Raw genomic sequence first — 20,074 nt, 5'->3', positions numbered from 1 at the left:
TTGTGTTCCTGCTTGGTTCTCTGGTGAACGTTGCAAATAGACCTTGAGCCTGTCAAGGATGTGAGACAGCTGTTCCTATAAATAACCTCCACCCTGTTACCTACCACGAGACCCCATGCCTTTCACCACAGCGAACCCTGTCAGTCCCACATGAGACAGCCAGACAGACAGCAGCAGAGGACATCAACGAACCAACCGACGAGCGGAGGAGACAAAACAAAAGCGCACCGAGCTGTTTGACAGCAGCTCTCGCAAAGACAGACCTGTAGGTTCGAAAACAGGGATAAACCCCAGAACCATGAAGTCACTGCGATTCCTGGCTGCGGAGGCCTTCATTCACACGGGCTCAAGTGCTAAGGAGAACCTCAACTGTGTGTCTTTTAATCTCTACCCACATCTCTTCAAGGCCTGCTACCTCCACGAGCAAGCCGACCTCCTGCAACTCTTGGTCAAGACTTGGCCGCTATCTGAGCTCAACCTTCAAAGACTCTTGGGGAAGACAGCCGACTGTCAGGCAGACCTTACCTCTTGTACCTGCCGGCTCTGTTTGGGGGCGATCCTGACTGGTTTAAAGGTAGTTCAGTTTTCTTGATGCCTTCTCACATTCATGTTTACTTGTTATTAGCTTATAAATGATCAGAAATCATTCTGAGAGGCTCATACAATCATTTAAAATGTTTTTAACAACCTTCAAGAACCAATAAAGTATTTCCGATTCTGATTCTCTTGTTTTTTAAAGGAGTATGTATTGTCTCCTCCAACAACGTATGCCAAAAGCCTCCATGTGGTGGACCTAACAGCCCTAAAGGATGTTGAGCACCAGATGTGCCCTTGCCAGTCCACCTTAGGTCGATGGGCGAGAACCCATCTTCTCACGCAAATGTGCTACGAGACCATGGTAGCCATGCAAGCAAACAATGTGTCAAGATCTGCTTTTGAAACATCTATCGATGTCCTGCTGAACGGCTTCATCACAGGCCGCAACTATGAGCTGGTGGCTCAGTCCTTCCTCCTCCTCCGCTTCTGCCCACTGAAGCTGCGTTTTGTTAGTTTTCGGGCTGATTCTTTAGCCCTCAAGCAGCTGTTTTATGTTCTTCGACTGGCAGAGCCGCAATCGATTTCGAAACTGGAGATTGTCCACAATGTTCCCCTGGAGGCCCCACATCTGGAGGTGCTGCTCTCCAAGGTGGAATTCCCCAAATTAAAGTCTTTGACCCTGCCAGCAGGGGCATTGGATGTTCGGAGGTTGGGCGCTGATGAGGATGATCTGTTAGCGACCATAGGCAACCTGCTGGCACAAATGACCAGTTTGACTGAGCTCTCTTTGGGTTTCTCTACTCTCACCGGACACCTTCGAAGACTCCTTTAGTGAGTACATGCACAGCATGAAAGTTTAGAAAGCAAATGTTCTTGTTTGTGTGTCTGTGTGAATAAGGAGAATGGTGCTCCTCGCTCTAATCTACTCTGGGGAAATATTTTAGTCTAAATATAAGAAAATTATTGTGGGAAGTTCGTTTAGACGGAACGGCTAAAACTATTTATCTAACTTCATTTGCCTGTAATCTATTTCATGTGGTTTTATCTGCCTTCTCTCCCTGTATTTTAGTAGGTGCGGTTGTCTTCAGTCTCACTGTGTGTTGTTTCCCACCTCTTTATTCCCTTCTACCTGTTTTCTTTACCCAGCCCACTCAACACTCCCATACTAAGCTTGGAGTTGGCCAACTGCTGTCTGAACCGTGTGGACATGACATACCTGGCCAACAGCCTCCACAGTGAGGCCCTTGTGCGCCTGGACATCAGCGGACATGACATCTTTGATTCTTTCCCCACTGCTTTCCACAAACTTCTCAGCCGATCATCAGCTTCACTGGCAAGCCTGGTGCTTGAAGAATGCGGCATAGAGGACCAACACATGGATGCCTTTGTGAATGCTCTGTCTTGTTGTCAGGAACTGGCGGAGCTCAAACTCCTTGGAAACCCTCTGAGCTCTGCAGCCCTGCGGCATTTATTCTCAATACTGTCTGCAGCATTTCCTAAATTGAGGTACATAGAGGTTCCAGTTCCCCGTGAGTGTTACCCAGAGGATTTCACATACCCACTTGATGATTCAAGCTTATTGCGCTACAACATGGGGATGTTCCAAGAGGTCAGGGTTCAGCTGATGGGGATCCTGGCAGGAGCTGGGAAATCAAATGTGGAGGTGTGCACTCCTCTTATGGGTGCCTATGATCCTGACATTAATGAAACCAGCAATGAGCTGGGGGTGTCCATGTTAAAGTCTTTTAACAATGTCATTGGGAGCTTCATAGGCACCATCACCGAAATAGACAACAGACGGTCAGAGAGGCAGAAAGAGAACTGAACTCACTGTCGCCAGTGGAAGGATGAAGCACCTTAGGTCATGGACTCCAAGGATTTCCCACTTCGACAACCCTCCAGACATCGAGGTGTCCTCATCTCTTCTCAGTGAAACTGTTTGCGTAGATGACACATTGCTAGCTATACTTTTAAGTAAATCTGATGTTTTTGTAGTAAACGTACATGACAGACAAAAAGACTGGTAAAAATAGAAGTACTGAGGCACATTTCTACCAGCTGTTTTTGTGCATAGCCAGCTGAAGTTTTGGTCATACTGTAAACTACATCCGGTCTAAGTGAGGAGAGGGGTTTATAAATGACTGCTGTGTGGGACATGCACAGATGAACTGACCAAGGGATAAACTGGGGCGGGTGAGAATGATGTAAATTATCAGAAATCTCTATAAAACTATTGTATTAGTAGTAGGTTTGTGATTCTCCAAACTATTCTGGAATATCTGCTTTCAGAATCAGAGCCTTGATCAATCATTAATCCTGAATAGGGAAGCCTTGATGTTGAATTTTATGAAACACCATTACAGCAAACTCAATTCAAATCCACCCCATAGTTTTCTCTTGGCCAATCATACTTCTCCAGTGGGACCCGTCCCTGTTTAGGACCCGAGCCACTGGTTTAGGATATTTCAATCTTTGGAATGTGTACAAAGTTTATTTGTAAAAAACACAAATTTACTACAAGGGATGGATCCAATTATATGATGGTTTCTTCACAAAGCAATGAATCACAGTTTTTAAGTTGTCTTCCATCAATTAAATACAAAAGACATTTACAGTTCTTTAAAATGTGAATTTGTTTAATCAGAGCAGTAACATACAGGTTACCGTACACCAGGGGCAATCACGCATCGGACTGAACAGTCTGACTCAGACTTGTCTACTTCTTAAACCATTCTTCTTTCTCTTTTCTCTCTCTGATCACTTCCGTCAGATATGGTGACAAGTACATGACGTCCTGAAAGAGCCAAAAAACAAAACGTGTAAGGATCCATGAGGGTCATCATATGAAACTTTCAGTGTGAAAGCATTCAATTTAGACAGAAGTGAATTCACAATAGCAAATGACTTCACAGTTCACACGATGGAAAAACATGCAAAGAAACAATGTTCTAGCACAACATGGTAGCTCACTTAATTTATTTTTTTTTTATGTAATTTGATGTAAGATTTAACCTACTGCTAACAAAACTAAGTTATCCTGCTATTCCATTAGTTAAAAACTTGCAAAAATGTTGATGGTGGATTTGATCCACGCTGGATCTCAGACAGGCGCAAACAGAAAGCCAAACTAAATCTAATCTACTCTAATTATATCCTTTTGGCACACACCCAAGTACAGGCTGGTTATTTCAAACCAGGGTAAACAAACTAATAAATTCTGATTGCTCCCCTTCTCACTGTGAGGAGAAGAGTTGTCTTTTATATATTTTAAAAACAGTGGTTGTCATAAATATTGTCATCGCAAAGAAAATGTAGTTGTGGTATCACTTGTCCACGGCATAACGTTAGAAATGTACCGCGAATGATTGCACTTGCGTCTGAGGAAGTAAACGTGGTGTTCCTTTTTCAAGACCATCATTTGGGAAAAAAAAAACAAACAAACATGCAAGTGTCAATCTTCTGTACGTGACTGATCTGATTTTTGGAAAAAAAATCCTACTTGCTTTAGTTCAGTGGAACAAATGCCAGCGCCACTTCCAGGTTGGCTCATCTTTCCTCTCGTCTACACGCACGTTGCACACTGCATGATTTCTTTTTTTAATCTTATCGTATATGTTGAAGATATTGAATGACGTCAGGTTACCTTCACTGCGCTGAAAGGCACAATACATTAAAATGTATTGTCAGTAGAAGCGTCTAGTCAAGGTTTTAGATTCGGATGTGGAAGTGTTGCTCCCAACGTGCCACTGAATGAACACTAAAAACCCGAGTGTACCTCCTCATATTTTGTCCACTGTTCTTTGGGGAGGATCTGATGTTTAAGGCTCAGATCCAAGGCCCTCTTGATCCTGAACATCCTGTCATTGTACAGCTTCTCCGGGAGCCTCCTGACAGCCTCTTTCACGTCCTCAGTCTCATCTAATATATCATCTCGCATTAAACCTAAATGAGAAAAAAAAACACAACACCCAAAACATTAGGCGCTTATCAAAATCTGAGATGGCTCAAATTTACTTCCACTTTCTCTTGTCAAACAACAAATTATTCCTCTGTCTTACCAAGCTTGTTGAAGCCACACAGACTGTAATACCACTTGCGCACACCTTTCATAAATGTGGCGCCCTTGGCTGTGAGAAAGGCAGAGAAGTACAGTGAATCAGAGAAGGCGGGCTGGTCGCACATTCAGCGACTCCTTCAAAACACTTTGTTCCTAAAACGCCCATTAGATGATCCGTTACCACATAACTATACTAGTTTAAAGCTTTAGCATGATTGGAAGGACAGCGAAAGCAGATCAACCAGTTATGATCTTTCAGAACACCTCCCTTCTTGCTATTCTCACCTCAGCTAACATTAAAATTCCGTGAGTCGTGGAGGAAAGGGGTGGGTGGATGGATCCAAATGTGGATAATATTGATACCAATGTTGGGATTGATATTTATTGATACCAGTGGAAAGAGATCAATACTCTGGTTTCATATTCTCTCCCTCAAAAAGAGGCAGAGGTTAATGACAGAGGCCTTTCAGTCTGGCAGAAAAAATCCAGTAAGAAAGGAGTGGTCATCTTCAGCATCAGTTCATATTAACTTACTAAGTGCAACTAGTCATGTGATACTTGAGCCAACTCAAACACTATAAATTATGTTAAGACCTTGATATAATACATTTATCCCATTGAAAAGTGTTACTGAAGATAATCCTTTATTCGTCCCACGTTTACAGAATTACAGTAGCAAACAGGCGATTGTAAAGTGCAAACAAAATGACAATGAGGACATGTAAAGATACAGAATAAGAACAGAATAATTTAACCCAAACACGTACGTAATTAATACGTAATAATACAAGTATGAAATGTGGAGACTGATAACATAACATAATTAAAAAACAAACAAACACGTTTACTGAAATTGAAACAAATATACTGAGTGTAACGTGGCTCAGACTTGATTAAATACAATTAACCTTTTGTGTTAATGGTGAAAGAATTAACTGTTAGGTGATACATCAATCCTAAATATTAAAAAAACAAAGTATCGGTATGGGCGAAGAATAACGCACCGCGGTGTAATAATGTCATTTCTACGACATATTAGCACTAGCTAAGGCTAGCTGAGTAAAACGCAGCTAGCAGCGGTGGCTAGCAGAGGAGCACTAGAGGACACACGCAAGACGCGAAGGACAAACACAGCAACATACAAATCGATCACTATGACGTGTTACAGTGTTGATTTTACTATCGATTACCAATACTGAACAACATTTCTAAAATTAAGAAGTGAAAATATCTGATAAATGTAACCTTACTTGTTGCCCTCGACGCCATGTTTTGCAGTGAAGAACAGAGGCGCGGTGGATTGTGGGTAAAGATTTTCAGGGCAAGCGCAGTCGCGCATTTCAGCAGAACGTTCACGAACAGATCAGCGTTATTGCGCAGTTTGTTGTGAAAGCACGAAAAATAACAGCATTTTTTTTTTTTTAATTTCTTAACATGTCAGGAGAAGTTCACAACAGTAGGTCACAAAGAAGGATATAAAAGTACTTAAGGTAGCCTAATGTACAATGATATATATTTAAGTTAAAATGGTCTGTATTACGAAACCATTATCATTGAAGTAGCCACTAATCCTTCCTGTAATGAAGTACCAATAAGACTCTCGTCAGTGTATAAAAGGTATAAAATAAAGAGCTCTTTTAGCGATCAACTTTATTTTTTTGAAATCTTCATTCATTACTGCCTTATTTGTACTCATTTCCAGTCATGGGTGAGAGTTAGAGGGACCTTCGTCAGAGATAATGAGGGCCTTGGGCCTCAAGAGAGCTGAAGTAGAGGACAGATGAAGAAGGGTCAGGTCAGCAGGTTGCTCTGATTATTAAATGGACAGCACCACGTGTGTAGATATGTTTACTTGAGCCATATCCTGTATTCAATATTTTCATCTTTTTACCATGTTGTATTTTATCTTTAATTTATTCTTAAAATTCATATTTACTGTGTGTTTTATGTGAGCGAACTGTTGTGACAAAATTTCCCTCTGGGATTTATAAATTATTCTATTCATTTGCAAGCATGTCTGTGCGACACTGCCACCAAGAGTACTGAGCTCATTTTCAGGCTAATGCAGAAAAATGTGTTCTTTATTCACAGATGTTAGTGAAGAATTAATGCAAACACATAAAATAACTCCCATAATATGTTGGCAGAAGCTAAGCCAATATATGTGTGGAAAAGGGACTCGATGTCAAACCAAAGAAAAGGCACCTTCGTATCTGAGTCAAAGTGAAACGAACATCTTTTCACAATGAAAATCAAAGTCCATTCTTCATAATTTGTTTTCACTGAGTACATTTATTAAACAGCATATTTATAAAGCATTCTTTTTTTTTAAATTTCAAACTCCCTTAAATTTCAGGTCTGTGTTCTCACCCCCTGGTTCCCGTTATTTTTCAAAAAAATGTTCCTTTTGAAGAATCAAAGAGTCTTTAGGAACAAACAAAAGTCCTCCAGTGTGGCCGAGGCCAACTCAGTGCAAAAAGTCTCATCTGGCAATGAAACCAAGCGGTCCAGGGAGATGTAGTTGGGTTGAGAGGGGTCATACTGAGCCTTCCCAAGGTACTGAAGGAACAGGTGGCGCTCTCGGATACGCAAGTATTTGGAATTGAAGACCTACAGGAGGACATCATGGACATGAACATATCAGTGATGAGTTCTAATTGAGCCTGTCAAATCTTATTTCATTTGAGGGTTCTTTGTTTGGGACGACAAATGCATTTTAAAGGAAACTGGTTTACTAAATCAATTAACAATCGATCAAAATACCTGTGGGAACTTGATGATGAGGTGGTGAGGTATCTTCATGGTGTTGTGGAGGAAGTCAAATATTTGTATTAGCTTCTTCTTGTTGGCAGTCAGCACTTTCGGGACAGCAATGACTATGTGCTGGATCTCATTTTTCTTAAAGCCCAGCTCAATTTCGCACACCTAAGAGAGACATGTTTATATATACAGAAATACACAAAAAATTATGCATGTAAATCCATATCACAAGGCTTCACAAACAGAATTTGCTAATATTTTTGTGGTTTTTTTCCTCTTCATCACCTTTAGATTTTCTTTCACAATCTCCAAACTGCCACATATTAATCTGGGTAGGCGCTGAACGATGTCTCGGGTCTGCAAAGAAAAACAGCACTACACTGTAACAATGCATTGCATTGATATTTCTAAGCTTCTCCACCCCACAGACGAGTCAGTCAAAGATGCTCACGTTAGAGGCGCTGAGGCTGAGCTGCTGCTGAAAGAAGCCCAGTCGGTTGTCCAGCCTCTTCACACTGAAGTTAAGCAGATAGGGAGCTCTGGACACCATTGAAGCAACATGCTGAGAGCTGAACTTCTTTGACTTGAGATAATTCACCCTTCATGAGCAGCGAGAGAGAAAATAACACGTAAAACATTGTAAAGACCAGTGTTTACTTTTCCACCGCCCCTTTGTCAAGATCACCAAACTTTGTAAAGCCCCAGAACAGAGAGGTCACCGGAATTCCAGAGGTATCGCTTTAACGACGCTGCGTGTATCCTCTTATTTAGATTGCTTACCTTCACAACTTCCACTCCCAAAACCACAAGTATGAATACACACACCTTTCCTTTATAGCGTGTGCTTTTAGAAAAGACCTGTTGTCAAACTGAACTGTTAAACTACAGCATTGCGTTTACTTGCCTTTTCGTGTCATTCTATGTATTTCTCACAGCGCAAGTTAAACTTCCCAGTCGCGTCTTCAACTGCATGCATGGGGCAATGAAATCAGTGTCTGAAAAGTGTAAAAGGGTTGCCACTGAGGCAAGAGAGACACAACCTGTTTGACTTCTGCCTTGTATCAGTACACCATGATTTAGTTTGACTGATTCTATTTATTTTTCCTGCTCACCCTGTAAAGCGTCTTTGAGTGTCTTGAAAAGCACTACATAAGTTGCAAATATCATTGTTATTATTGCTATTATTATTATTGTTATTATAATTTCAAGCAGACATAAGAAATACGTTTCTGGGTCCTGTCACCTAGCCTGTAGGTTTTCCAAATTCGCTGTGAGAATAAAGGGGTTGTGTGTGATTATGTAGCCCAGGAAAGAATCCTCCACCCCGATCTCTTTGAGGAAGAGCAGCCTGGGGGCCACATCCGTGTTGAAGTCGAGTCTGAGTAGCATGGAGCCGACATTGGGCCTTTTTTCCAGTTTCCACAGCTTCACATCTGCAAAACAAAATGGGTTGAATAGTAACAAGAAAGATTTGTGTGAACTCTCTTTCTGAAAACTACTACCCTTGATCAGAATCAGCTTTGGCATCATGTATATGCACACATAATCAGAGAAAAAACATTCGAAACTATTATTTTCCATGCATATCTACATACTTCATATGCAACAAAATGACCGCCGTTTATTTACCGAGCTGCACTAGTTTGGTGAGGGTCTCAGACTTGTCAACATAGCCTCTGAGAGTGGTGGAGGCTGGAGGCATGGCAGCAGGAACCGTTATACTGATAGCCTCTTCATCGCTGATTTCATCTAATGCAGAAATTTCACCTGCTGCATCTAAATCTGCTTAATGAAGAGAACAGACAAAAAAACAACAACACAATTAACACTTAAAAAAAATGCAATACTGACTAAAACTGTTGTGGTATCACAAAAAAAAAGTGTACCTAATGATGCTGGTGCTTCAGGCATAACATCTTTCATTGGTAGGAGATGACTTTTTGGTGCAAGAACATTATTTCTTGACAACTGTTCCATAGATTTGTCTTCCTTGGCTTCAGTTCCTAGATGTTGTGCAGGGGCGTTGCTGTAAACACGCGTCTGCTGCCTCGGTATCTTTCCTGCCTCCGATTTTGTGTGATTCCCACTGATAAATGAAGATCCGCAGAGGAATCTGGTTGGTACCCTTGGGACTGTAATGCAATGCTGGTTAGCAGCCGCTGTGTTGAAGGAAAGAAAACCTCTGCATTTCAGACACAGCCGTGCACAGGAAGACGCCATGGCGGTTCTGTTAAAGAAAAGGACATGAGTTGTTTATTAATTAATGTAATGTATAATTATGTCCATTACAATTAATAAGCACAGACAGTGTCCCAGTGTTATGCACAGTGGGAGGCTCCTATATAAATGGGATTTGTTAAAAAGAAATCCTATTAGCAAAGTGTGTAAGTGCTCACATACTACGGAAACAAACAAGGAACTTATATAGTTGTTTTTATAAATCCCTCGTGGCCCAAGTCCTCAGTGCACAGTATTTATACACCATGGTGAGAACAATTAACCTAGGCGCGAATCCAATATAGATGCAAAATCTGTTAATATGGCATTTACATAAAGGACAGATTTAGATGGTATAAATACGGCTGTGGTAGAGGTGGTGCAGCAAAGTCAAACGTTTATTTCCTATAAATAATCGTATCACTGATAATGCAGCTAAATTGCAAGCGAGACATGGGCTGAATATTTGTCCCACATTACAAACCTAGGAAATGATTTAGCCTAAAATTGTTATCAATGTAATTACAGCTTTAATAAGCCACAAACACATCAATAGAACTTAATCACCAGTTTTACCAAATATAAAAACAAAGCTCATTTAAGCTAATGATTTGAAATCAGCAAGAATGTAGCTGTTCTACTAGATGCTAAGTTAGCTTGGGCAGAATGTAGCGTTTCTAGCTCGCTGAAAAGCTAGCTGAAAGCTACGCCTCTGTAAACCATACAAAGCTCAAACGAGACAAAGACAATATTTCAAGTGGCTGTTGTTTTACTCACTGTTTTCATTAAAACAATTTTCTCATCTACCAGGCTCAGTAGTGTTAGGAGTCCAGCAATGTCAAATTTTCACGTGTTGGCGGAAGGGGTGGACAGAAGTTGTCGCCATGTGAGCTATGCCACGTACATCTGGGTGACACCAGATACTTTTATTATATTCACATGGAATTGTGATTTGAAATTAAGTAAAAAAAAATAAAAAATAAGTTTATACTTTCAGTTGTTTAATGAATTTCACTTAACATTCTCAAAATTTCTTTTATTATTTAACATAAAACCAATGGTCATACTCAAGTACCCCTATTACTGTTGTGGTTTAGTCCATCTGAAGAGCGTCTGTTCCGGGATATCTTACCTTGCCCCGTCTTTCTGCAACTTGTGTTTACAGCTCGAGTCTTCTTTTACCTTTGCTACTTAATTTACATTGGTTAAATTCTGTTGGACCGGCATGGCGACCGCAGTGGCACAGCGTTCACCACGGAGGGACGATGACAAGTACGAGTTATATTTCCGAACGATAAATGAGCAACAAGTGGAGGACATCTGCATTGACTTCTTCTACAAGCCACACACCATCACCCTCCTCATAGTTACTGTGCTCAGCCTCATGTACTTTGCTTTTACCAGGTAAGACAATTTCATCTCTGAAAATTGTCCCCCTTTATGCTAAATGCTGATTGATAATGACCACCCCCCCCCCCAAAAAATACAGGTTTCTGCTGAAGCACTCAAATAAATTACAAAAATATTTAATTCGTGTTCCACCTCTACCAGCCACATAGAGTGTGATGAAGTGCTGAACATAAACATCTATTATCTTTATCATGTGATGATTGTAATGGCAGGAATGATGAGCATTCAGATGGCAACCTCCGAGTTGGCCTGTTGGTGGTGATCTCCTTCTTCTTGGTCATCAGCATCCTGGCCTTTCCAAATGGTAAGTTGTCACCAACGTCATTCATTATTGTTGAGTTTGAGCCCCCAGTTTGCGCTACTTTTTGTGTGTGGCCATGAATTGTAAGTCCTTTTTCAAGCAGGGACGTGTAATATTCTCTGCATCACACTTCTCAAAAGTCCCATTTGGATTTAAGTTCTACTGTCAGGCAATCGTCTCCTACCCTCAACTGTGAAAAAAAATACTGGTCATGATGGAAAGAATTGGGAACCAACAATATATTATCCAATAACATTGGTTAATCCAACAACCCACTTTTTTTTCCCAGGGATTTCAAGAGCGTTTCACAGTCCAACTCTGAAGAGAGCTTGCAAAGTTCAGTTTCCTGTGTCACTCAGTCACGTCATAATTGGTGGTACTAAAAAGGGAACTGTGTTCTTCACAGCGACTGTACAAATGTTGTTGTGCACAAATAAAGGAAAGTGACAGGTGTTTTTTTGTTTTGTTTTGTCTTCATTCATTCTTTTTTTTTTTTCTGCATCAGGACCATTTACAAGGCCACATCCTGCAATATGGCGAATGGTGTTTGGTGAGTATTCGCCCTGATCCATCAAATTCAAAGCAACTTTTCTGCTGGGATCTGCTTTACATTTCCTTGTCTTTATCTTATCACATTTCCTCCAGGTCTAAGCGTACTCTACTTCCTGTTCCTGGTGTTCCTTATATTCCTTAACTGGGCTCAAGTGAAGACACTCATGTACTGGCTTGACCCAAATCTGCGCTATGCTACACGGGAGGCAGACATCATGGTAATTGTATTTTCTCTTATGTAAAGCATAAGATGAAGTGCAAGGTGAAGGATGGAGGCAGTGAAAAGTCTGGTTAACCTCTCTCTTACCCCATCCTTTGACAAAGAATTGATCATATTAAATCAGAAAGATTGACAGACCGAGAGAGGGCTCAGATTGGCTATTGGAGCCAATTTAAAGTGAGCGTGGCATGCTGTAAAGAAAACCTAAAAATGGTATTGATCTGAATCAAGGATCTAAGAATAAAGTGTATAATGGAATGTAAATGTCTAGAAAATACTGGAAACAATAGAAGGTGTTTGCATAGAAATTTGTGTTTACATTTTTTTCCTCATGTTTCTCAACTTGAATAAACCTAAAGTTGTACACATTTAGTGTATTTTTGTCATATGTTAAATTCCTGACACTCAAATGGTAACACTCCCAGTGCAGAGAGACAGGTATACTTATTACATTGATATGTCATAGCTCATGTAACAATAAATTTTTTTTTTTAACATTTTTCTTAGTTCAGAAAAAACAATGCTTATGTTGTGCATGAAACATAGTAAATTAGACACTTTTTTTTCCAGATATGACTACGAGTGCGTCAAGGTTTTAAGTAGAACTGGTGATGATGAGTTTTTCTTACTATTAATTATTCACCTTCATCCCTGCAGGAATATGCTGTGAACTGCACTGTGATAACGTGGGAGCGCATCCTGAGCCACTTTGACATCTTTGCTTTCGGCCACTTCGCAGGCTGGGCCATGAAGGCTCTCCTGATCCGCAGCTACGGTCTCTGTTGGACCATCAGCATTACCTGGGAGCTCACTGAGGTAGTCAGCATGTGTGTGTGTGTGTGTGTGTACGTGCACTCAAGATGAACTCAGCCCTGACGCACCCTCCTCTGAAGTCCCTAAAATGTCTGCAAGGCACCTCTAAAACTGTTCTAAGTTAGTGATCCACTTCCTACTGGAGCGCCGCAGTCCTCGACTGCCTGGGAGAACATCGCCAACACAGAACAGGAGTATGAGCAACAGTCTCTGCTCATACCAAGAGCTTTGACTTCTGACTGTTGTTGACTGGAGGGATTAGATTACAGGATTTAGTCTAATACCAGATTTACTTGTGTCCTGAGTCCGGGAAAGGAGGAATCAGCCAAAAGAGCTGCACATATTTCAAATTAATAGACATTTTTCAGGCCAAGGCTTGACAACAATGTACAGTTGAATTAGGTGTGTAGCTCTTTTGTCTGACCTTGTTTTTATTCCACCAGTGGTATGATATTTCCAGTTTGGCACAAATGTCCACTTGGAATCAGAGAAGAGCTACTTAGAATATGATGTTTACTCAAAGAGTTCTTTTGCTATTTCAACCTCACTGGGTGGCAAAGGTAGCCTTCTGATCTTGCAAATTAAATAGTACAACACAATACGGATTCAATACTTTGTGATGTTCCTTTTACTTGTCGTTGAACTCCCTTAGTACATGAATTCCATTCACTGTCCTTTCAGCTGTTTTTTATGCACCTTCTGCCAAACTTTGCTGAGTGCTGGTGGGACCAGGTCATACTGGACATACTGCTGTGTAATGGAGGAGGCATCTGGCTGGGTATGACAGCCTGTCGCTTTCTGGAGATGAGGACCTACCACTGGGCCAGTATCAAGTATGTGCAACCTTTTTCTTGATTTTGATAGCCACACTATGTGTGCAAAAGCAACACACAGTCTTTGCTTTTGGATTAGCTTGGCCAGCAGCTGGATTTATGGGATCATACAAGAATCCATTTTACCAGGCTTCAGTTTATGTGCTTGTGTCTTCACCTTAAGTGGTTCGGGCAGTCACCATCTTTTTAAGGAGATAGGGGCGTGATTTAGATATTCAAAACAAAAATGGTGGCTCCTGAAGACGCTAGTGTAGTTGCTGCTGTAGCATCAGTTATTATTAGAACTGGAGAGTATTTTTTCTTTAAAGGAAGAGCAAAGAATGCCACTTTGTAGCAGAGACAGCTGATATTTACTTTCCGTCATCCGATAAAACCTGTAAATTAGTTTTTAATAAATACGGTCTATGTGGAAACTATTATCAAAGCCAGAAAGAATTTGATTGAAACAGCTTGATCATCCTTGTTTCACGTAAGATTCTTTTTGTGAATGTCCAAAAAATATTACTGAAATTTGCTCTGACACACTGTTGTTTGACACACAAGGTTCTCTCCTGCTTTGTTGACTGTGAATATTACAGCAAGTGAAGTCTCTTTCTGTTTTAGATTTTGGAGTTTTCAAGAATGAGTAAGTTTCTATCCTCACTGGCACATTTGCTCATTTATCCTTTAGCCAATCTCATCACAACAGACTTCTCATAGCAGGAAAAGCACATGTGAAACTGATAACAATGGCTCCTTGCAACATCGGCAGGCAGCATTCTCCACACTTTGTTTGCCTGAAAAAACTACCAGACAAATGTGCAAATATACTGTGACTTGTCCAAAGCCTTATTGTTGCGAACTTTGACACACTCTTCTTGCTCATGTTGTTCAACTTTCTCCAGATGGTAATCTGAGCTGTTTCCATTGACTTATTCTGTCCAAAATGGTGGCAGTATAAGATCTTTCATCTGTCGGGTGTCTATGCTCTGTGATTATAGTGATTGTAATCCGTGACCCTTGTCTATGACAACAGTCGTGGGTAGACATGTTACCATATCCTCACAATCCCCCATCTATGTGTCTGGTCAGGGAAATCCACACAACCACAGGGAAGATAAAGCGAGCCGTGCTCCAGTTCACACCAGCCAGTTGGATTTATGTGCGCTGGTTTGACCCAAAGTCTTCTTTCCAGAGGCTAGCAGGCATCTACCTCTTCATGATCCTGTGGCAGGTATAGAATGGCTATTAAGAGCATAGAACAGCTTCACAGTGACACATCCTCAGGAAATCATTTAAAATCCTTTCAGTCTTACATCTTTCTTCTTTGCAGCTGACAGAACTGAACACATTCTTCCTGAAGCACATCTTCATCTTCCAGGCCTCTCACCCTCTCAGCTGGTGTCGTATCCTCCTCATTGGAGTCATCACTGCACCCACTGTAAGGTGTGGTCCGCCTTCAAAATGAAAGCATCGACCCTTCATTGATGAGCAGTAGTATATGGAATATTCAGGATTGAATACAACCTTAATTTTATATATATCTCGAATAAGGCCCTTGTAACAATCATATTATATTTGGGAATAAGTGATTATTAATTAAAGGGAAGATGTTATGGCCTTCTTTTACTTTGTTACTATGCAAAAGGGGTCATTTTCCAGTGATGAGGTAGGTAAACATAATCTCCATGAGCACAAAGCTCAGGCTTCTCTGCTCCCAACAATTTTTTCTGTTGTGTCAAGCCGATGTCACCTTGTCTCGGATGTCTTCACCTGCATTCCATTTCAAGTCAGTAGTTCGGAGTCGGTATTTCCCGCCTCTAATCAAAAAAGAGTTCGCTTCATCTGCTCGGGGAGCCACAAAGCGTCTGCTGCAAACTGATGTTTGTTGAGTCTTGTGGAGTCTTGTGGAGTGAGGACAATGCTGCACAAGCACAGGGATGCTGCCCACTGGCAGGTTTCTGGATGTTGGTCAGTCAGATAAAAGTGGACTTTGACGACGGGACCTTAAAGAGACAGTTGCTAAAACGGCTTGTTTCAGATGGATGGATGAACTGAGGGGCAGTGTTAGATAACCACGGATGTTAGTCTTGCAAAGCTACCCTGGCTGAGTCCCAGAATGCAAAAATAGAGCTGAAAATGAGCTGAATAGATCCCCCTCCTTGTCACTGACATATTTTCTTCTTCCTCTTTCAGACAATATTACGCATATCTGACGGACACTCAGTGCAAACGTGTCGGCACACAGTGTTGGGTGTTTGGGTGAGTCTCCCAGCCAGGCTGTTTCTACTTAATTGCTTCGACAGTACAGTATATGATTATTATCACCTCACTGGCGTTTTAGGTTTGCTACTGAGCACAACCAGCACAAAGACATTTTCAAATTTACAGATTTCTCATCAATACCAACATCACTGCTGCATTGATAGCAAACTGACTCTTAACCCTCCTGTTAAGTTTGGATCCTGTCGGGAAACATGAAATCGAATTTTCACAGGGGTAATTTAGGGTTATCACACGCCCTCTTTTGTTGCTCTCATGAATGAAATTGACTGGCAGATGAGGCGGATTCAAATGTGACTGTGCAAAAATAATATTCCATTTTCATCACAATTTTTAATATTTATTTAGACTTAAATGTGCATTTCTGTGCAGCCTCTTAGATTCGTCTTTTTAGCAGTGTTGTTACCGATCATTTGACATAACATCTTGAAGCTGTTGACGTCAACTCAGACACAAAGCAGCTGGTGCTCCCAGTCGGCTCCAGTTTCTATGGCAATGAGACAAGCTCGCAGTCTGCATGAAACACTAAACACTGAGCCCGGTCTCCTGTCTGAGGTTTAGCCCGCAGAGCAACCTTTTGAAATGCAAAAAAAAGTTTCCGCAGCAGTTTGGTGAATGAACACTGACGTGTGTCTGAGAAGCCTGGAGGGGACAAATTGAGAATGTTGACTTAGATGCCAGACCTGTCCTGCTCAGCAGTGAAATGACATCCCCATCAAAATTGTTCCTCTGATATGATTGTGCTATCATGTAGGGCCAGGTCATATATAGCATAAGTCATCAAATCCTTCTCGTGAGACCTTTCCATAGTATCAATATCATGCTACCATAGTTATTGACTATTTACAGAAAACTATCTTCACAGCACTGCTGGAATTATTAATCTTGGGAGTATCGGTGTTTGCATCTTCACACGAATTTTGATTTTTCAATCCAATTTCATCCATCCATCCATTGTCTTCTGCTTATTCCTGTTAAAGGTTGCGGGTGGGGGGGGGCGGGGGCTGGAGCCTTCTTGCTGTGAGGCGACAGTGCTGACCACTGCACCACCGTACCGCCAATCCAATTTGATTTGGGAATTTTCATCAGATTGTTTGAGAGAAATCTTTTAAGAGAAGAATGTTTCAGCTTCCATTGATACTAGATTTGTCCTTGCAGCTTCTTTGGTGGAGTTATGGTGTGATTACTTCCATTCATCCGTCCATTTTCTACTGTCTGTTTTTATGTGCTGGCTCTCAAGACTATGCTGATGTTTGTTTAAACAGTCTTTTACAGCACAGTCTTTATATCGCCATTTTCTATGATTACCACAAGGAATATGATGTCACCGTGTTTTATCTTTCGATATTTCTTGTGTTTTTCTACAGAGCCATAGCTTTCCTGGAGGCTCTTGTCTGCGTGAAGTTTGGTCATGACTTGTTTTCGAAGACGCAAATCCGCTATGTTGTCCTGTGGCTGCTCTGTCTAGTAAGGAAAGAAGTGTCTTTTTGCTTTCATGTACATGTAAAAACACACATCGTAGTATCATGTAAAAATACTGAGTAAATATACCTGCGAAACCCAGGCGAACAATTTGCGAATGGAATACAAAACAATGAAAAATAAAGATCTTTGTTCAAAGTTGCATGAGCCACGGCGTTCCCTCGCTGCAGTTGACAATGTGGTGTTCGGGTCAGCCATGCAAAAGAAATAGAGTTAATCCCACTTGAAACATTGAAGTCTCATAATCATAGAGGACATCTTCAAGTACATCCTTGCAAAAATGAAAATGTAGAGTGTTTAAAGCCTCACAGATATATTTAATTCATCATCTTTGATTCTCTTCAGGCACTCATCACACTTCTATGTTTGTATGGGATGGTTTGGTTCGAACAAAATAAAATGAAGGTAAGATTTGACTTGATACTTCCACGGCATCCCTAGTTAATTGCTGGCAAACTGTTGAAGATATTCATCTTTTCTGTTGCGTCACCCTGTGTACAGAGCACATCGGCGCAAGTTGAAGACTGTGATGGCAACACTGTTGTCGGCTCCGGCGGTCTCATGCCTGGTGACTTCGCAGGTCAGTCCAACAACGCGCACTCTGGTGACAACTCTTCCCTCATCTCAAATGTAAATGACCTGCTTTCCTCCCCTTAGGCAAGCAGGATTCCTGGAGAACTCCACAACCTACGAGACGGAGAAAAGCCTCTGGGAGGTACAGATTTGTGAACGGCCATGGAGGAAAAAAACAATAAATGACACCAGGGGGTTATGCAGTTAGACTTATATAAAGTTGACAAGTCTGGATCTACCTTGTCCGTCTTAATGACAAACACAGCAAATGAAAAACGATGATAAGCTGAGAGTGTCACATACATGCAAACTAGGGTATTGATTCTCAATAGAATGTCCAACATGAAGAACTTTCATAAATGACATGGTGAGAATTAATTCTGTCAGTGTCAAAAATACCTCACAATGTAAAAAAGAAGACAATGCACTGCCTTAATGCCTTTATATAATGCCTTAAACAGAAAACTTAGAATGCACACTGGGTCAAACAACACTGTGTGTCTGCACTGAATGATGTTTGGATGCTTTTCAATATTATTGTCATAAAGGTCCAGCCAGGGTGTGTGAGCTTTCCCTAAAAGCTTTACTAAAAACATCTACTTCCTCTTGTAGCATTTTTTAAAGTTATTTGAAATGGTTGTTTACATTGTTAATGATATATATTTGTGTTGGCGTGATATCTGCCAAAATTGAACAAACTGTCCACAGTGTACCTGTATACACTTACTGGCCATTTCGTTAGATAATTTGTAAAATAAATGTCACATCAGGCTCACTTTGTGTAGCCACTAGGTGGCACTAGCAGTAGAATTTAAATTCCTTTGGGTTTTTGGTTGGGCTTTTGTTGACGCTGTCAGGGAGGTGTAACATGTTTGTTATTGAGGCTGTAGTTTGCAGTGGTGTTGAGTTGGACTGAACTATGCTGAGGTGGTTCTTGTATTTTAGCCCCCTTGTAGCATCAATGAAAAGAACAGAACATCGGAGTAAATGTGCTCCAGACCAACAACGACACCCACTCCAGCCTGAATAATAGATTTATATTCATTATAAATTTTCTGACAGAGTCAGCAAAACCTGAAACATTGAAAGGCTTGTAGAATTCATGGCAGAGCTGTTGGGATTGGACTCCATAGAAGTGGCCAGTAAGTTTCTGTTTACTTTTGTCAAAATGACATCATCATGAACGCAGTGGCCCCTGCTTTAAATGTGAGAACCAACCACGTTACTGCAGCTGTGAAACGGTGCCCTTTGAGCTCTCGTCACTGTGACTGTTGGCACTTTTGGGATGTGTGACTGGTGTATCAACAGAGAATATTGCACTAGCACTGTGGTGACAATCCCTTGGAGCAATAATATTTCACTTGTGTGTGTTTAGAGTGATTTGATTTGTATGTGACATTAATGTTACAAAATCTATGACCATTCCCCTTAAGCTCTTTTTTTTGTTCCTCTTAATATGATTAAATAATGCACTGTAGTTTCATATATTGTGTAGATTGTTTCAGCTCAACAATTATATGTAATGTAAAGCCTGTTTATTACATTTTGTATTGATGTTACTGTATTTTAACTGATGTTTTATGTGTTGGACTAATTATACACCATTTAACAGTCATGATATTTGTTTTTTTTAATGGATTAGTTTGTTTGTTTGTTTGTTTGTTTTTTACACATAATTAAATGACCACAATTTGCATTCCTTTTTGGCCATTAGATTATGTTAAGAAATCATCCAGAAGATGTTAGTTCAAATATTTAAAGTGTTTCTGTCATGAAAAAATGCACCTGTTCACTTTTTAGTTTTGTGGGGTTTTTTTTTTAGCTTCTGTTTCATTCCATCATGTTTGAAAGAAAAGGAATAAAATGAAAAATTTTAAAAGTATTTGTGGACAATGGACTGCCTGTGTCGTGGTTAAAACAATGAAAATAAAAAACTTGACCACATGAATGCTTATAATGGCTAAAAAAGAAAAAAAATGGAAGTGAAGAGGAAAAACCTTAAACACATTTTTTTTCTTTTTATTAATTAATTTATTAACAATACAAATCAAAACATC

At 40.5% G+C, this 20,074-nt stretch overlaps 4 protein-coding genes across 4 annotated transcripts; 2 read left to right on the top strand and 2 right to left on the bottom strand.

Moving 5' to 3' along the window:
- The first annotated feature begins 131 nt into the window (after window positions 1–131).
- On the top strand, window positions 132–3,202 carry lrrc14b (leucine rich repeat containing 14B). The gene is made up of 3 exons (XM_086193076.1): window positions 132–574; window positions 740–1,368; window positions 1,684–3,202. Exons 1-3 carry the CDS (start codon window positions 299–301, stop codon window positions 2,360–2,362), a joined length of 1,584 nt encoding a protein of 527 aa, XP_086049202.1. The 5' UTR covers window positions 132–298; the 3' UTR covers window positions 2,363–3,202.
- On the bottom strand, window positions 3,152–5,930 carry uqcrb (ubiquinol-cytochrome c reductase binding protein). Its single transcript, XM_086193080.1, has 4 exons — window positions 5,845–5,930; window positions 4,596–4,664; window positions 4,313–4,479; window positions 3,152–3,331 (listed from the first exon to the last, which is right to left on the bottom strand). The coding sequence occupies exons 1-4, from the start codon at window positions 5,861–5,863 to the stop codon at window positions 3,254–3,256; spliced, it is 333 nt and encodes a 110-aa protein (XP_086049206.1). The 5' UTR covers window positions 5,864–5,930; the 3' UTR covers window positions 3,152–3,253.
- A 933-nt stretch (window positions 5,931–6,863) lies between these two features.
- mterf3 (mitochondrial transcription termination factor 3) lies at window positions 6,864–10,469 on the bottom strand. Its single transcript, XM_086193073.1, has 8 exons — window positions 10,349–10,469; window positions 9,241–9,581; window positions 8,984–9,136; window positions 8,598–8,787; window positions 7,806–7,953; window positions 7,640–7,711; window positions 7,358–7,519; window positions 6,864–7,204 (listed from the first exon to the last, which is right to left on the bottom strand). Exons 2-8 carry the CDS (start codon window positions 9,572–9,574, stop codon window positions 7,010–7,012), a joined length of 1,254 nt encoding a protein of 417 aa, XP_086049199.1. The 5' UTR covers window positions 9,575–9,581; window positions 10,349–10,469; the 3' UTR covers window positions 6,864–7,009.
- A 235-nt stretch (window positions 10,470–10,704) lies between these two features.
- ptdss1b (phosphatidylserine synthase 1b) lies at window positions 10,705–19,822 on the top strand. Its single transcript, XM_086192675.1, has 13 exons — window positions 10,705–10,975; window positions 11,194–11,285; window positions 11,788–11,832; window positions 11,928–12,052; window positions 12,712–12,870; window positions 13,549–13,700; window positions 14,772–14,913; window positions 15,013–15,125; window positions 15,876–15,941; window positions 17,330–17,429; window positions 17,790–17,849; window positions 17,946–18,024; window positions 18,102–19,822. Exons 1-13 carry the CDS (start codon window positions 10,797–10,799, stop codon window positions 18,197–18,199), a joined length of 1,410 nt encoding a protein of 469 aa, XP_086048801.1. The 5' UTR covers window positions 10,705–10,796; the 3' UTR covers window positions 18,200–19,822.
- The last annotated feature ends 252 nt before the right edge of the window (window positions 19,823–20,074 follow it).

The sequence above is a fragment of the Aulostomus chinensis genome, chromosome 22 (assembly GCF_037954235.1).
Source record: "Aulostomus chinensis isolate RoL2024-O1b breed Wild chromosome 22, RoL_Achi_v1.0, whole genome shotgun sequence".
Lineage (NCBI taxonomy): Eukaryota > Metazoa > Chordata > Actinopteri > Syngnathiformes > Aulostomidae > Aulostomus > Aulostomus chinensis.
Note: the sequence above shows the minus strand (reverse complement) of the source record. Positions and strands in the feature narration are given on the sequence as shown.

What these genes read in the sequence shown, in the direction of transcription:
- uqcrb (XM_086193080.1), bottom strand. An exon ending in GTGTGGCTTCAACAAGCTTG is followed by an intron (nt 4,480 to 4,595) that starts GTAAGACAGAGG and finishes TTTCTCATTTAG; the next exon opens with GTTTAATGCGAGATGATATA. An exon ending in AGTGGACAAAATATGAGGAG is followed by an intron (nt 3,332 to 4,312) that starts GTACACTCGGGT and finishes TGGCTCTTTCAG; the next exon opens with GACGTCATGTACTTGTCACC.
- mterf3 (XM_086193073.1), bottom strand. Translation starts at nt 9,574, where the DNA reads ATGGCGTCTTCCTGTGCACGGCTGTGTCTGAAATGCAGAGGTTTTCTT. An exon ending in TGAAGCACCAGCATCATTAG is followed by an intron (nt 9,137 to 9,240) that starts GTACACTTTTTT and finishes TTCATTAAGCAG; the next exon opens with ATTTAGATGCAGCAGGTGAA. An exon ending in CACCAAACTAGTGCAGCTCG is followed by an intron (nt 8,788 to 8,983) that starts GTAAATAAACGG and finishes TTTGTTTTGCAG; the next exon opens with ATGTGAAGCTGTGGAAACTG.
- lrrc14b (XM_086193076.1), top strand. Translation starts at nt 299, where the DNA reads ATGAAGTCACTGCGATTCCTGGCTGCGGAGGCCTTCATTCACACGGGC. An exon ending in CGATCCTGACTGGTTTAAAG is followed by an intron (nt 575 to 739) that starts GTAGTTCAGTTT and finishes TGTTTTTTAAAG; the next exon opens with GAGTATGTATTGTCTCCTCC. An exon ending in CACCTTCGAAGACTCCTTTA is followed by an intron (nt 1,369 to 1,683) that starts GTGAGTACATGC and finishes TTCTTTACCCAG; the next exon opens with CCCACTCAACACTCCCATAC.
- ptdss1b (XM_086192675.1), top strand. Translation starts at nt 10,797, where the DNA reads ATGGCGACCGCAGTGGCACAGCGTTCACCACGGAGGGACGATGACAAG. An exon ending in CACGGGAGGCAGACATCATG is followed by an intron (nt 12,053 to 12,711) that starts GTAATTGTATTT and finishes TCATCCCTGCAG; the next exon opens with GAATATGCTGTGAACTGCAC. An exon ending in TACCACTGGGCCAGTATCAA is followed by an intron (nt 13,701 to 14,771) that starts GTATGTGCAACC and finishes GTGTCTGGTCAG; the next exon opens with GGAAATCCACACAACCACAG.